The 16,937-nt window shown below is 52.4% G+C and overlaps 1 protein-coding gene across 1 annotated transcript; it reads left to right on the forward strand.

The window, feature by feature from the left end:
• Positions 1-4,772: 4,772 nt before the first annotated feature.
• TAFA3 (TAFA chemokine like family member 3) lies at positions 4,773-16,102 on the forward strand. The gene is made up of 5 exons (XM_068995758.1): positions 4,773-4,860; positions 5,123-5,241; positions 12,224-12,373; positions 13,335-13,459; positions 14,802-16,102. The coding sequence occupies exons 2-5, from the start codon at positions 5,124-5,126 to the stop codon at positions 14,811-14,813; spliced, it is 405 nt and encodes a 134-aa protein (XP_068851859.1). The 5' UTR covers positions 4,773-4,860; position 5,123; the 3' UTR covers positions 14,814-16,102.
• Positions 16,103-16,937: the final 835 nt, after the last annotated feature.

The following is a 16,937-nucleotide window of genomic DNA, read 5'->3' on the forward strand; positions in this document are numbered from 1 at the left end:
GCCATCACTCCCCTTTTTTTTTTTTTTTTTTTTGGGGGGGGGGGGCCGGGAGGCGGCGGGAAGGGGATTGTGTATGTAAATAATGTAAATAATTTTTCCGGTAAATTCTCTCTGCCCGTTCCTCCTCCCCGGCCGCTTTGACGGGCACCGGGGCTGACCAGGGCGGGGCAGCGCCCTCGCGGGCGGGGGGGGGGGGGCAGCTTGGTGCGCACCGGCACCGGCTGGTGCTTGGTGCGCCGGTCCCGGGGCGGTGGCAGCAGCAGGCGGCGCTGCGCCCCTTCCTGCCGGCACCGGGTCCGCCGGGCTCCGCTCGGCTCCGCGCCCGCCGCCCCCGCCCAGCCCCGCGCTGCCGCCGCCGCCGCCCGGCGATGCCCGCGGCCCCCAGCGGCTGCGGCCCGCGGAGGCGGCGCTGACCCGGCGGAGCGGAGCGGCCCCCAGCCATGGGCAGCGTCGGCCCCCGCCCGCCCCGAGGCCACCGGCAGGTACGTGCGGAAAGTTTGGCGGGGGGGAACGAGACGGGACCCCCGGGGCGACTCCCGTCGTGGTGCCGAGCGCCGGCCCGCTGCCGCTCCGAGGGGACGCTGAGCCCCGACGAAGGCCGGGGAGCCGGGGTCGGAGGAGCCGCCGGGATCGGCGTGCCAGCGAGCACCGGCGGCACCGGGATGCTCCGCCGCGGGGTCCAGCTCTCCCGGCTCCGCCCGGCCGCCGTACGTCGCTGCCCGGTCCCCGCGTGTCGCGGTCCCCTGTCGCCCTCCGGGGCTCCCCGGTGCCGATGTGAGGTTCGGGAGGGTCCCTGCAGTGAGTTTCTCGGGGCCGGCTCTGCCCTGCGCCCCGTTACCGGTGACTCCGACAGCAGCGGAGCTCCCGGTCACTGCCCGCCCGCCCGGCGGGGGTTGCGCCGTGCACGGGGATTCGGACCCGGTGGGGCCCTGTCAGGCCACCGGCTCCGGGGGTGGGCTCGTCACAGGTGCTGTTTTGCCAGCACTGCGAAGCTACTCGCCTTTCTGGGAGGCAAAGCACTGCTGGAGAGACCCCAGATTCTGCAGCCAAGGATGCTCCTTTACCCTGGAAGGGGCCATGGATCCCAACTGCTGTAGCCTTCAGCACAAGCTGTCCCTGCAGCCAAAGCCTTGAGCAGGACAGGATGAGATGGGGGCCTTCACCTTCTTCTGCTTCCTCCCTCTCTGCAGCTCCAGCCAGGATGGGTTTGCCTCTGGCCAGCACCAGGCTAGAGTAGGGCAGTGGCACTGAGGGCCAGCTTCCTCTTGGGGTGGCTCGAGGGGCACAGGATGATCACCAGTCAGATGGCCCCATCACCATGAGTAGAGGCTCAGTGGCCCAGAGGAGAGCGTGAGCTTTACCAGTCCCATTCTGGAGTCATGAGTTTGTCCATGCTGCCGTGCCAAGGCAGGGAAGCAGGAGTCTCCTCCTCCTGCTCATCAGCCATCCCTTTTGCTGCAGGGAGAGACTTGGGGGGCTGTTCAGCATGTGGGTGCCCTTTACCTGGAAGAGTTCATCTGTGCTGGGACAGCCACACCCCAGCAAAGAGCCTGCACAGGTGAGATGTTGTCCGTGATGGCCCCTGCCCACATATGCCTACATGTGCCCATGCCGAGGAACCATGATCTCTTGACACACTGGTTGCAACTGAGATTGACAGTCTGAGAGATTGGGGAACTTGACAGTTACTTCAGGTCCCAGCTCAGACCCGAAAGGCAAAAGCAGCTAGAAAATGTTAATGAAAAATTCCACAAAATTCCAAACAGCACATAACAGAATGGAGAATACCAAGATGTTCAATCAAAATTAAGCGTTTTGACGTGCCAAAACACCACTCTTCATTTCACACTGACACTCCAGGCTGAAAAATCTCAAGTCAGACCAAACATTTGTAGTTGTAATCTCACAACACTGTAGGTTGATATCTGTCAAAACAGCAATTTCTGTGGAGCTGTGTTTTCTAATGGGAGTTTGGGCATGAGTGGGAGCTCTGAGTGCCTCTGCCAGCATGGAGCACTGGGATGCACCTTGTCCTCGTGCTCCCCTGAACCACGTGTGCTCTCCCAGCCGCCAGTGCGGCTCCTTCTGCTCAGCTTGGTGGCTTCCCTTTGGAGTGTGGCATGGACAGTGTGGGTTGCATTATTGATAACGCTGTGATTTATTTATGCTTCCTTAGCTATAGCGAACATCTCAGCCTTTCTGAGCTAAATATACTTTGCGCTGGGAGTATGTTGCTGTCCTCTGTGGGATGGAGCAGCCAGTGCAGTGCTTGGTTTTTGGTCCAGCTGAGAGGTTTAGGGATGTCTCCTGGAAACCTCACATGGCCTGGAGGGTGTCATGGGCAGGAGCTGGGGATGGGCTCCCCCAGAGGAGCTCTGGTGTGTGCTGTGGGGCTCGGGCCTGGTGCCTGGGAGCTGGGCTGTGCTCTCTGCATGAAGCGGGAGCCAGAGCTGGAGCAGCAGCCAGGAAACCAGGGTCTCCTGATGGGGACCTGGCTGCTCTGCTGGAAGGCACATGGGAGCTTCATTGGCATTGGAGACTCACTGTCGCAAGAATTGCAATAGCACTGTGTCTGCTGTCCTCACATCTGGGCTGCCAGATGTGCCCCATTGTGGGGCAAGACAGCTGGGACACAGCTCCTCTGCAGTGCAGCGTGGCTGGGTGGGGGTGACCACAGGTGGGGGGCACTTGCCCCACTCCCGGCTGGATGCAGTGCTGTGGCACACACTGCCTCTGGATTCAGGTGAGGGACTGAGCAGCTCTGAGAGAGCTGTTTACTTTGTCATTGAGCAAATAGTGCATTCTTTAAGCTGACACCAGTATTTACACAGTGGTCTGTCACGTCTCCAAAGGGACTCCAACAGTACTGATCCCCTGCTGCATGATCCCCCCCTGAGAAGCTTCATGCAGAGCATCACCAGAGATCACCTCAATATGGGTTTACAGGAGGGAGTCTCACAGTCCTGTCACATCACCTCAAGGAGCAGTGGTTTTCTTGCACATTGAGCCATACTGGGTTCTTTCTGGCAATGGAGGGGGGCTGGAGTAGGATCAGCCCCTCATCACCCAGTGGGCAGGGATGGAGTCAGGACAGCAAATGGGATGCTCCCAGCCACTCTTCAGTCTGTTCCTGGCCAAGCTGACCATCCCACAGCGTTAATTAGGAGTATTTCCTTACCTCTAAATTCTTTTTTAGCATTAAATACATGGTTTTGTCAAGATACCTTTGGTTTTTCCCTGGGCAAATGTCAACACTTTTGATGACATTTTCTGATTTTTGTTTTCCAGATGGGAGAATCAAAGTGCAAAATATCACTTTAAATCACCACTTTGGAATGAAGCATTTCTCATTTTGAAATGTCAGTTTAAAACAGGACAATTCATTTTTAAATGCTTCAAAACAAGAAATGTCCTTTTTACCACTTCAAATCACTTTGTTTTGATTAAAAATGTCAGTGTTTTGTGTCCTGGCTCTTCATTAGAGGAGTCTGTTTCACTGTCTTGTGATCCAGAGCAGATAGAAATTTTGAACATGGTTGAAAATTGGAGATTTCTTCTCTCAGAGGTGTGGGTTTGTCCAGTGCACTGCTGGAACTGTGCTGCCCATGGAGTGGACTGTGGATGAGAGATTGGCACAGGGCAAGGGTACCCCTGGCACCTGCTGCTGGTCCTGGCAGCACTCCCCAACCTCAGTGTCACCACCACTTGTCTTTGTGGCGTCTTGTTAGTAAGTTATGATCCAGAACTAAAATTTTGTGAGGGGCATGGTTGTTTGCTGGACCTGGTTAGACCCCAGCAGGTGATAATGGAGGCTGGGAGGTCACCACTTGGCAGATGCCAAACAGTGATGTCGCTGTTGGTGCCACTGCCTGTGGAGCACCGGAGCTGTTTCCATCTTCAGGGCTGTGGCTGTAAATAGTGAAGAGAACATACTTAAAGCACTCAGCAGTAAAATACCAAGCCTTTTGGGATTTACATTTTTCCCTAGAGGCGCTAGATGATGTAAAACTTGGCTTCTTCCCAGCATGTCCTGCATCGACTGAGAGTAGTGCCAGTTTGGTGCCTCGGTATTTGCAGAGGTGCCAAGAGTGGTTAATGGTGTGTCCAGAGGTAGTGGATGCAGTTTTGAGTGTGTGGTTGCATGAACTTGCCTTGTATGCTGAAAGGAGGAACAGCCCCAGAAGAAAGTGATGTGCTGGGAGAGCAGACTGCAGCTCGTGGTGCTGCCGTGGGCTCTGTGTATCCGACTGGCAATCAGCTGCCCCATTCCTCAGATTCCTGGGGTGCTGGCCCCAGGACATCCAGTGGGATCAGCCCATCCTTCTGTTTGCCAGCAAGTGGTTTGCAAATGCCAGACCTTGGGCATGACTGCAAGGAACCTCAGTGACACAAGGACAATGACAGCACATAACCATGCACAGAAGAGGCAGAACCTTAAATGACTCGCTGCTGATCTACTCTGGCTCTTCCCACACACTCTGGGTCTGCATTTAGTGTTTGTCATCTGCTTTAATAACCTACTATAAAGGACCTGATTTTGTGCTCTCAGCAGTAAAAATCAGGAGCAGCTCTGCAGGTCCTGCTGTTCAAAGGGGTGAGCAGGGTTATGGGCTGAGCTCCTGAAGAGGTTTCAGTGGTGCAATGGGCACATGCTCATGCACCCAAGAGTATATGTCTTGAAGTGGGGCTGGTGAAATTCCCCAGCCACTCCCAAGGACACAGTGGCTCACACTGATAGCAGGTATCACTGCCCATGTCCTTCTTTCTCCTCTCAGATGCACTGATGTCTGCTTCTTGCAAAGACCTGACCCACCTGAGGTTGGCAGATGCACAGATGTGAGCGTGAATCCCCAGTAAAAGGTAACTATCACTCACCTGTACTGCTGGTGGGATTTCTTTCTGTCCTGCTGCAATGGCCTATGCTGCTGATGAAGTCTGAGGCCATCTGAGGGTGGTGGGTGAATCCCTTCATCTCCCAGGGCCATGTCCCCACAGCCAGGACACCCCAGTCCTCACAACGTTCAGGAGTCATACCGCTGTGTGCAGGAGCATTGGTGAGTGGATCTGCACCTCCCAGCCCTCCTCAGTCCCTCTTCCTCCATGTATCTCTTCTTTTTCGTAGAATGAGTGAGAGAGATATACAGAGCCTGAGCAAATGGGTTTTCATGCTCAGTCTCTGCCTTACCACGCTGTGGGGACGACTGACATTGGCCTCCACGCATCATCACAGAAGCCATTCAGGTAGGAGAGCGACATCCTTGCTGCATGTGTTGCATGTTTGTGCAATCATCTGGGTCCCCATGATACTGGTGGTACCTTGGGGTCTTCATGGGATGCCTGAGGTGGGGATTACATGGGGATGAGATGCTTGGTGAAGTTCTGTCTCACACTTCTTGGTAGGAGGAGGAGTTTCAGGCTGCGGTTCACACCAGGAGCAGGCAGGAATCTCTCTGGGGACCAAATGCTGACAGCCTCAAGGAGCTCGGTGTCCATCCTTGGTTCTGGGGTCTGGGCAGCATGGATGAGTGTGCCAAAGGTGTGGGCAGCATCCAGCAAACAGACACCAAGAGGCACCAACACAGTGCCACTGTGACAGCTGTTGGATTGGCATTTGGTGTCCATGTGTGCAGGAAACTCCCAGGACTGCTCCTTTGGGATGGGTAGGAACATGCAGCCATAGGGCTGTAAAGCTGCTCTTTGGAGTTATAAGTTGTGAGTACTCATTATGGGGCATCTAAAACCTGTGACTTGGTGAGTCTGGATGGTCTGAGGAGTTAAAGAGGGGATTTCTTCATATCTGTAACAAAATCTGAGACACATATAATGATCCATATATACATCTGATACATCTGTGTGAATCTATTATTGCGGTAATTCTTGCTCTGTGAGCAGTGGATGTAAATCTTTCCATCAGAGTTGCTATGGGTATCACAAACTCCACTTGTTATGTGGTGGACACTCTCCACTTCAGGCTTTCACTAGAAATAAAAATTTTCATCCCCCTGGTTGCAAAGATCATCTAGAAAGGTGGAACAAGTGTAAAGGGATGTAGAACTGAAAGTCTTGCTGGAAAACGTCACCGTGGCTCTGAGATGTTAATTTGTTATTCCCAGCTGTGAATTTGAGATTCCCTCTGTGAGTGTTGGAATGCTACTTTGTGGCATGAATGTGATTTTTTGGAGGGGTTATGTGAACCCATGGTTGAAGTTTGTGTCCGGAGAAGAGGAGCATCTGAGAAGTTATGGTCAGCCCTTTGTGCCCATCCTGTCTGGCACCGAGCCTGATGGGCCAGTGGGGGGCCCAGTGGCCCAGGGCTGGGGGCTCCTTGGAGCATGGTGGGAGGATGTGTGGGGAGATGGATGCTGGTGGTACTGGTGGTACTGGTGTTACCGAAGTTACTGGCAGAGCCAGGCAGCACAGGCAAAAACTTCAATCCTGGGGCACCTGATGTCTGCTTCTTGTGCCTCTGCTTGGAAAGGGCATTTAAGGGTTAATTTGAAAGCATTCATGCTCTTGATTGACCCCACACCTAACCCTGTCCTATTTCTGTCATTTTTGCCTGACAGTTAAAGCAGTTTTAATCCTGTAATCCCCACCCGCATTGCTTAAAACCAAAACACATTTTCCAGAGTGACTCCCTCACCCAATCAGTGAGCAGCTACCTGCCTTTTCCTTGTCCTAACCCTCAATACCCCTCCTTGGAAGTGTTCAAGGCCAGGTTGGACAGGGCTCTGAGCACCCTGCTCTAGTGGAAGGTGGCCCTGCTAATGGCAGGGAGTGGAACAAGATGAGCTTCTTTCCAACCCAAACCATTCTGTGATTCTGATCAGGAGAAAACTCTTCATTTTTCTTCTGGGATGACTTTTCGGCACTGACTTAGGGCTACCAGGGATATGGGCACTGCTCGCAGCTCAGGTGCTCACTCAACCTGCCCAATCCCAGTGCCAGAGAGCCCTGCTCCTCCATGGGATTGATTTGTAGAGAGCTGCTTCTTTGGGGAAGAGTCAGACCTGGGATTAATAAAGCACCGACTCAACGAGGTTTGAAGTGCAGATGCCCAAGTGTGGTGGTGTGAATTGTGTATAAATCTCACTTGTCCAAGAGCAGCTAGGCTCGTGGATTCACATGCCAGCAGGCATAGAGTTGGGGATTTTTTGCTCTCACAGACTTATCCACAGCAGACCACATTGTGTGCTTTTTATTCAGGAAAATTCTGATCCACAGAAAAGAGGGCAGACCAGGAGCAAACACTTAAAAGTTTGACCCCACTCTGTGTCTGTATGACCACAGTTTCTCTCTGCCCATCCTGCTTTCCTGACATTGTAAGAACTTCCTGTGACTGCCTCATCTCTTGGGCTGGGTTTCCATGGTCTCAAAACAAGAATTCTTGGTCTACTTGGTGAGTTCATGGGCTTTATTCTCCTGTTGTCTGCCCTGTTGTTGCTGCCTTTGGGACAGTTTTCAGTGAAGGTTGTTTGAAACACCCTTTCATAGTGCTGCATTCTCAGTGGCAGTGACATTTGTGTCCAAGGAAGCTGCAGTTATGTTTCTGTGTGGAGCTGAACAAGGATAGCTGTGTCACTGATGCCTGAGGCCCCCAGGGTCAGAGATGCTGAGGGACAGATACATCCAGAGCTTTCATCCCATTAAAGAATTGTGTTTATTCACAGGTAAAACCACCTAAAAATGATCAATAGCAGAGGAAGGTCTTTAATTGTGACCTCAAACTTACAAATTTCTTGAAGGGAGAGCCCACATGCAGACCCTCTGTTTGCCATCCAGAGACATATCTGACTGTGGCAATCAGGTCTGATAATAGAATTATAGAATATCTCACATTGGAAGAAATCCACAAGGATCATTAAGTCTAACTCCTGGCCCTGCACACAAATTCATACCACGTGCCTGAGATCCCTTGTGCCTACCCAGCACGTGGAGATGCTTCTCTGTCCAAGCAAAGCAGTGCTTCCTGCACAATGTGGTTGGATTTAAAGAGCTACACGAATCAAGCACAGTCATTTGGAAACAGAGTAGGAGACTGTTGGTGAAGAACAATTCACCAGCAGTTTAATCCCCTGTGTAACATGGTGAGGTCTTCATGGTGAGCAAGGCTGGAATGTCTGTGTCCAACTCCCACAGGGGTGGTCCCACCACCTTCTAATGCTGCTAATCAAAGGGCTGTCTTTGCCTTTATTTGTGTTCATCACTCAACATGAAGCAGAAGTAAAAGGCATTTAGTCAGCTGGGATCTTTTCTTTTGGGAAATGAGGTTCTCTGGGCATTGCCTGGCACTTACATGCATCCAACTTCTCTTTATTTTGTAGGTCTCCACCAGCAAGCAGTATTTTACACTGAACATGTGGAGTTGTGCCCACACTCCCTGAGACACTCAAAATGTGTCATTTCAGGTTATGCCATAAAACCCCCATGTTCTGCCATTCATTTAAAGGTCAACCTGAGTAGGACAGCATTTTTATTTTATTTCTGCATGCGGGCTTCAAAAGCCTTGTGCTCTTACAATTCTTTTATGGTTCCATGAGATAAGCTGTGTCTTTTTTAAAAGGGTTCCAGTGGGGAAATACCAGTTAAATGGGAGGGAGAAGCATGCCAGAAGCTCTGGAACTTATCCCAGGCTCTCGGGAGGTTTCCTGCTGTCGGTGTTAAACACACCATCCATCTGATCTGTATTTTCTTCCAAGTTTCCTGCTGCTCAGCAAAAGGAGAAGCAGCTGCAGGGAGTTCTGGAGCCCATTGCTCGCACTGCACATGGGCTCAGCCTCTCTGCTTGCACCTCCCAGGCGTGGGACATGAAAGCCCAGTGTGGCAGGGAGCCTCTGGGCACCGCTCTCCTGCTGGCATCCCTCGGCCTGGGGATGCTCATCTCCTCTGCAGTGAGGAAACAGCAGTGTCTCCTGCTGACATCCTGGGAATCACCAGATCTGGGGCAGAGGGATTTCTTTGCACTCAGTTACAACCCCCCAAACTCCTGTGCTTGCTTGAACGTTGGGGTCTGGCATGGTTTGTGTTGCCTGTGGGCCAGGGCTGGGAAAAACAGAGAATCTGGTGTGTAGGAGATGGCTCCTACATGGCTCCCGATGGGCACGTCACCTCTGCTCAAATGCAATGGCTTGGGAAGGGGATGCACTGTATCCTGCTGTCAGGGCTGGGGCTGGCACCTGGAGGGGGCATATTTCCAGTCTCATTGTGTCCTAGGGCAGGGTGCCAGATGGTCAGAAGACAATGCAATGGGGAATGGCTTTAAACTGGAAGGAGACAGATTTTGATTAGATACTCAGAAGAAATTCTTCCCTGTGAGAGTGGTGAGGCCCTGGCACAGGTTGCCCTTGGACACGTCCCTGGAAGTGTTCAAGGCCAGGCTGGATGGAGCTTGGAGTAACCTGTTCTAGTGCAAGGTGTCCCTGCCCATGGCAGGGCATGGAATAAGATAACTGTTAAGGTCCTTTTCAACCCAAACCAGTCTCTGATTCTACAATTCTAAGACCTTTAGGTAAATGGAAGTATTTTGTGGCCTGAGAGCGGGATGGGTCCTGGGGCTGTGTGCTGCTCCTTCAGCTCTGCCATCAGTAGGACCCTTGGTGTGAGGCTGTGTGTGTCCCGAGGGGGCTGTGGGGCTGTGTCAGGGCAATGGGATACCTTCCCTACACAGGCAGCTCTCTGGGCAGAGACTCTGAGGCTGCAGGTTCAGCACCACAGTGCCCCATGCTCAGCCAGCTGCAGTAAGGCAGAGGAAGGCAAATTTCTCTTTATCTCTGAGCTGCACCTTTCTGAGCAAATTAAAAGGTCTTTGACACGTTAGCGAACTCCTATTGCATGGCTGTAATGACCGATTTCTCAGTTCTGCCTGGCTCTCCCTCAGCTGAACCTTTTAAAATTAGCTGAAAATGAGCAGCCGGAGAGCAGGAATGTAAGGGAGCAGAGGGGTCACCTGGGCAGCCCTCCCGGGAAGAGCTCTGCTAATGAAGCTTTTCTGAAAATGAGTCAAAACCATAACTACATGAGAATACTGAGGCTTGAGGGTGTAAAATCCCCTGGTGAGGTGCACAGGGTGGAAGAGTGACTCCTCGTGGTCCTGGACCACAGTGTGATAGGAACGTGGGCTCACAGGCAGCCAAAGCCAAGGATTTCTACTTCTTCCTCAGATTATTTGAAAAATCCCATGAAGCATAAAGAAAGGGCAAAACAGTCATATTTGTTCTGCAAAGAGTTGCTTTCTTTCTCACTTTCATAGAAGTCTACCATTTCTGCATACAAAAAGAATGGAATTCATTATTAAAGCTGAATTATTATGGCATTTCAAAGGGAAGATAAAATTTATGACCAGAGATGCTATTAAAAAATATTCCATATAATAATTGTGCAGTTTTTATGGGCAGAAATGAAAGTAAGGGTTCATTAAAAGAAAATTACCATGAAATAGCAATAAATAAAATAAAGACACGGTGATTGCGCAACCTGTCCTGCCCGTGTGCGGTGGGTGCAGGGCACAGGGGGGTGTCCTGGAGCAGCCCTTCACATCTTGCTCTCTGTCTCCGGTCTGGCGCTCAGACACGGTGAGAACAGAAGGGCAGGGAGTGCTTTGACTGAAAGCTGGTACAGCCATACCCAGCTGCCACAAGCCAGGAGTTTACACTTAGACCAGCATTTCCCAGCAAGGGGCGTGAAAAAAGGTCTGCAAGACAAAGGGATTTCCCCCAGCACTGGGGGAGAGATCCCATTTCCCTCAGCTTTCCTTGGAGAGGTGAAGTGGCTGCGTTCCAAAAGCTGGGCGGTGTTTGTTGGTGAGTGTGGGGACCTGACAAGGTCCGCAGGGACACTCATAGTGACACAGGTCAGCTCCCCCAGTCCCCCTGACTTTGTGTCAGTGGCGGTGGATGGGATCCCCAGCAGGATCCTCCAGCAGTGACCAGGGGTGAGGCAGAGCTGGGAGCTGTGACTGGATGGGCAGGATGAGGCTGGCAAATGCAGGGTGGGTTGGAGCAACTGCCAGGCCTCCTGTGCTGGGAGACAGTTGAGTGTGGGCTTGTGCTCACAGGTACCTGCACCAGCAGCAGCAGCATCAGGACACATCATTCCCTGCAGCCCTGCATGTCCTGCACCTCCTTACAAGCCTTTCCTCTGGTGACAGCTCCTGGGGGCTCGTGCCTGCAATCCGGAATGTGGAAGGTGTCCTGAACCCAGGATACGGAGCAGCCAGGAACGCCCTGATGTCTGCTTACCTGCACACATTTTGGGATGCCACACTGCAGGAATGCAGCTTCCCTGTCCTCTACCCAGCCTGGCTCCCATTTGCTTGGGAATAAAAGCCTGTTCCTGGTGACCCAAGGGACCCAGGGCATGCCCATGCGTGGCTCTGCACTGCTCCTCCAGTGCTCATTAAGCAGCACCTGCAGGGATCTCTGGGGTCATGGGAATGAAGTCTCTCAGTCCTTTTTGGCTGATTTGTATTGTGCTTGTGTGGGCCATTACCCAGCCAAGGCATTGATTTGAGATGCTGACCAGCTCTAAACTCTGATCCCAGAGGTGATCAGCCAACACAGTAGTTTTCTATTTTCCTTAATATTTTAATGGCACTAGGAGGGGGAGCAGCAGAGCAGCCTGGATTGGTGATAAACACCGTGACATTTCTCTGCCACTGCAGGGTGGAAACACCATCCTGATCCTTCTTCCTCCAGGCAGAGGGTGGTGGGTGATGGCAAGATGAAGGCATTGATTGTAGCTGGGGTCGGAGGTGGTGGTGCTCTGCTTGAAGCCAAAAGCAGCACGATGCACCATCCTCTCTTGTAGCAAAGTGCATCTCATTATCAGCTGCAATTGGCTAATGTGCTCATTAGTTTCAATAAAGCTCTTGGCTTGGCCGTGGCAAGAGGGGATGAATTTTGGAGGGTAGGACAGGTGTGAGGGCTGTTAGGAGCAAGACCCCAGATGCAAGAGGTGTGGAGCAGGACCCCAGCTTTTCCTTACAGGTGGGCTGGGCAGATGCTGTGCCCAGACACCTGTATGTCACCAGCAGCCCTGGGGGTGATTCCAAGGGCCGGGATAGTGCTTCACATGCTGGGTTCTCCTGGTGCCTTGGTCACAGCTCACACCAACAGTGTTGCCCAGGGCAGTGGGCAGGAGGTGGTCTAGGGTCTCTTCTCAAGGCTCTGGGCAGCAGATGGCCTGGGTCTCTGAGGTCTGACGGTAGCTGTTTCTCCTCCTGCAGTGCATGTAGAGCCTGGCACATGCGAAGTCATCGCAGCTCACCGGTGCTGCAATAAGAACAAGATCGAGGAGCGCTCTCAGACAGTGAAATGCTCCTGTTTCCCGGGGCAGGTGGCAGGGACAACACGGGCGGCTCCCTCCTGTGTGGATGGTGAGTACCCCATGGTGCAGCCCCATCCTTTTCAATCCCTGACCTCATCTTCACATCTGGTTAAGCTGGTGTGTGGCTTCTGTGCTCCTAGCATTAACAGAGGAGACCTGCCCAGGGATCCTGCAGCAGAGCAGTGGGGAAGAGGGCACATTTTGGGGACACTCTCATGTTGGACACTCATGTTGGTGTGGCCGTGTTACCCCACTCTGCAGTCCTGGGCTATGTACTCTGGGGGACTTACTCGGGTTCCAGCATCGCTGTGCTGGGGTCAAATCTGCAGCACTGATCCCTGCACGTCTCCTCACTGCACTGCCACAGCTGGAAGCAGGGATATGATTCCAGCCATGCAGTACCTTCACCTGCAAGGAGTACCAACCAAAACTCAAACTGTGAATGTTTTATCGAATGCCATCACGTGCCATGACCAAAGAGCCATCAGGAGCACTGGCAGCCCCTGCCAGCATGGTACTGATTTGCGTGACAGCCAGTGCCCTGTGACTGCAGTTCTGTGCAACACCAAGAAATGCCAGAATGAGTTGTCAGCTGTTGTCCCCAACAGCTCAGGTCACATTGTTCCTAAATACAGGAGAGCCTGCTCTGGTTGTCCAAACTGGAGGCGTGAATCACGAGATCCTAATAGAGCAGAGTGGTAGGAGACAATCCCTTTGCTCTGTAACTGGAGCCTGGAACGGGTTATTGAATAGTACTGCTCTCACTGGGAGTGAGGACATTGGGCTTTTTACCTGGGGTAGCGAGAGAAAACCAGGTGTTCCGGAGGCAGGTGGAGCAGTTGGGTCAGGTGAGGCCAGGCAGGTGACGAGCAGCTCCTTGTCCAGGGCTCCTCGATGTGGGCTATGCTGGAGAGAGGAGCTGTATCTCCTGATGTCACCCAAGGGTGGGCAGAGCTTGTCCTCCATACCCTGTGCTGCAGCCTGGTCGCTGATCTCCTCCTCTCCCCCAGCCTCCATCGTGCTGCAGAAGTGGTGGTGCCAGATGGAGCCATGTCTCGATGGGGAGGAATGCAAAGTGCTTCCTGACCTCTCAGGATGGAGCTGCAGCAGTGGCAACAAAGTGAAGACGACCAAGGTACATCCCTTGCAGGTGATGGGGGGAACCCAGCTGTGCTTTCCCCAGCCTGGGGCAAGCAAAACCCAGGAGAGCATCCCAAAACAGTTCTGTGGGGAAGGAGAGAGCTCCAGCTCCTTCAGGGCACATGCTGTTTTATAAGGACTCACCAAAGCAGAGCAGAGGGTCTGGGCTGTGCACTTGTCACTGGTGCTGGAGGGGCTGGCAGGTGTTCCACAACCCAGAGGGTATGCCACGGCTTTTCCAGTTAATAATTCTTGATGGGAGGCTTGGTGTTGGATGGCTCAGCCCCTGAGCAGACATACTAGGTGTGTCTCTGTAACATCCCCGGGCTCCCAGGGTGTCCAGGTTGCTCCCCAGAACCACCTGCTGCTCCGGGGCAGCAGGTTGCCCTTCCCAACCCAGTGATATAGCCCTTAATCTGTCCCATTCCCCATCTGAGGCAACCATTTGTGACAGAGCACTACATGATTATTATTTTCATCGCTTGCTGAATGCCCCAAAGAACAAGGTGTAATTAAAATTTTATCAAACTCATTAGTAATTACATATATGCCATGGTTAATCAGTTGCATAATTTTGTAATCATTGTTCTTACTGTTGAGTGTAATTATTCCTTATGCTTTCGTTTTCCTCGCCCCACATCCCCCACCACCAAATTATTGTATTAAGCACTGTCGGGACTTTTTTCATTGCTGCTATTATTTCTGTGCACAGAAAGCACTTTCTTGCTGAGGTGTCTTTATGGACATCCAAAAAGGTTCCTCCAGTCCTGAGCATCCATAACTGACCAGTAACTGCAGCCCTACATTGAGCTGGTTGTCTTTTTCCCATTTTAGTGTTGTTTGGTTGGTTTCCCGCAGCTACTAACTTAGCCCAAAGCCTCTGCTCTGGTTTTGCTGTCTTGAATTCTCCCTGGGGCCATTCCCCTCTGGAATGGGAGTAGGACTCTGGAGCTTCTGCTCTCCTGCCTCATCCAGCAGACCCATCCATGGCCAATCTCCTTTTGGGTGCCGTGCCCTCCCTTAGGGAGGTGGCAGTTTGGAATCACAGCCCTGTGTTTTCCAAAGGACTTTTGGTAACTTTGGGTGACTTTTGTGACTTTGGAATGGTGCCAAAGGGCTGGATTTGCATCTCAGTCCCCTGTGCAGACGGACCTCAGTCAGAGCTGCAGCCAGAGCACAGAAATCACAAACCATCCATAAGGTAACATTTGGAATGACCACTCCATTAAATGAAAGTAAAGAGCAAATCTAATTTGCACCTCTTGAGGCTGTTTGCTGATAATTCATGGATGGGGAATCAGCTGGATGCGTTGGATAACTTCTCCTCTCCTACGCAGGTCACTCGATAGCCTCCGTGCAGCGCGGCACTGGCTGACCAGCCTTGGCGTGGGTCCTGGGGCTCCCGTGAGCAGCAGGATGTGGCCCAGTGCCTGCAGGGGTGGGATGCTCCAGGGCCACCATCCTGCACCCACCAGCAGGACTGTGACAGGTACTGGATCAGAGCATCCGGTGAGCCCCAGCTTCCCTGGAGGCTGAAGGCAGGGACCCCAGTGCAGCTGCCAGAATCCCATCACTCCACGATTTCCTCCTTTTCTGTGGACGCGTTCACCAAGCAAGAAATGGGCTCGCTTTCCAATCCTCCTAAATAAAATGCTCCATCTATGTAAGAGCTGTTGACAATACAGAGACAGACAGGCAGCAGGCCCGCAAAATGGGCTTTGATCTGAATAGCTGAAATCATTGCTGTGAGTCGGCTTTCCCTATCTCCCGAGATGCTGAATCCAAGTTGCAGTCAGGAATCGGGAAGTCAATGGTTATGTGGAACCCTTCCCCATGTGGCTCCAGGCTCCTGGCCCACATGTCCCTAGGAGCAGCCGCTGAGTTCCAGCCTGATCCTGAGTCACTGGGGGCTGCTCTGCCCTTGGAGCACTGGGCTTTCCCTGCCCCACCACCTTCCTGGTATGACCACATGCAACAGATGTGGCAGCATAGCCAGAGGGTGTCTGACACCCTGTTGGCCCACAGGGATGGTGAGATATCTGCATGGCGCATGCTGCTGGTTTCTCCTTCCTTGGTAAATGCATTAATCAGGTTGCAAATTTAATGTTTTCCACCATGCAAGTCCCAGGCACTGAGTTTCTGCTTGTATTTGCAATTGAATTTCAGAGTTGTGTGAGGGGATCTCTCTGTCAGCGGCTCTGGGGTGTCTGGGGCATGCAGATGCCCAGCCAGGGCCTCAGACCGAGCCAGGTTCTGTTGCATTAATCCAAAATAAAGAAAAATGTACCACCTCCTGGCCCTGAGCTCATGACCTTCTTCAGGACACACCATTTCCTGTGGTGCGGCAGCTCAAGGTGGGGAAGAATGTGAACTCTGTGCCCCTGAAGTCAGAGGTGCTTGGGACCCTGGGGCTGTGGGACCAACACCTCCAGCACTGCTCTGGGACTGCTCTGGGACCCTGCAGGGGACGTGCTGGCTCAGGAGGGGCTGGAGATGGTGTGGGGACCATGGCAGTGTCGGGGTCAGTGGTGTATTTGCTGCCACCTGCCTCCTGCCCTGGTTCCCACCATGGGATTCATTATTAAGACATTTTTGTAATGGGGTATGTAATACCCTGTCCAGATGTGATGTAAATACCAGACTGTGAAATAATAAATTCATTTTAATCTCTGCAAAGGATCTTTTCACTCAGCAGCGAAGGGAGGCTCCAGGAGTGCTTCTCATGCCGACTGGATCTGAGGTGAAGGGGATGGGGACTCTGCCCTGGCCATTCCAATCCCAACCAGCTTGTCCAACTGTGGCTCTGGAGGAGAGCTGAAAGTTTCTTGTGGCAACAAAAGGCTGAGACCAAACCACTACATTAGCTTATAGAGGTCCTAAAGAAAAGTGCATTAGTTTCCACAGGATGCTTTGCTGAGAACTTCTCTTGTCCTGTCCCTCCACTTTTGTGTACCCCTACCCAAGGCCAGACTGTGACTGTAAGTTCCCCACCCGGAGTCCTGTCCCCTCTGAGAACCCAGGCTGTTGAATGCGGAGTGGGAATCTGTTATTTCCAGTAGCAAACACCAGGCTGTAGATGGATTTCCAACACCAGGATTTCCATCCCTGCTTGGCTGGAAATTTTCGTAGTTGGCTCATAATGTGCAGGATCCACTCTGCGGAAGTGATGAGCTTGACACCTACATTGATATAAAAATATTTTATTGTCTGCATAATAGGCACCCTTGGAGCTTATTTTTCACTTACTGCAGTCCACAGTTTAGTGAGGAAATAGCCCCTTGGTGTCTCTGCTGAGTGCTGACCTCGCTGCTATCACATCATCAGAGTACACAAATACTGCAAATTGCTACTCCTCTCCTGGCAGGTAAATGCATTTCCAAGGAAAAAGCTGCAGCCTGCAGGACTGCTGGTGTTATCTCTGTCTGCTGAGCAGCCAGGGAAGGATGCTCCTGCCACAGCTTCTGGCCCTCTGC

This window comes from Aphelocoma coerulescens, chromosome 26 (assembly GCF_041296385.1).
Source record: "Aphelocoma coerulescens isolate FSJ_1873_10779 chromosome 26, UR_Acoe_1.0, whole genome shotgun sequence".
In the NCBI taxonomy this organism is placed as follows: Eukaryota; Metazoa; Chordata; class Aves; order Passeriformes; family Corvidae; genus Aphelocoma; species Aphelocoma coerulescens.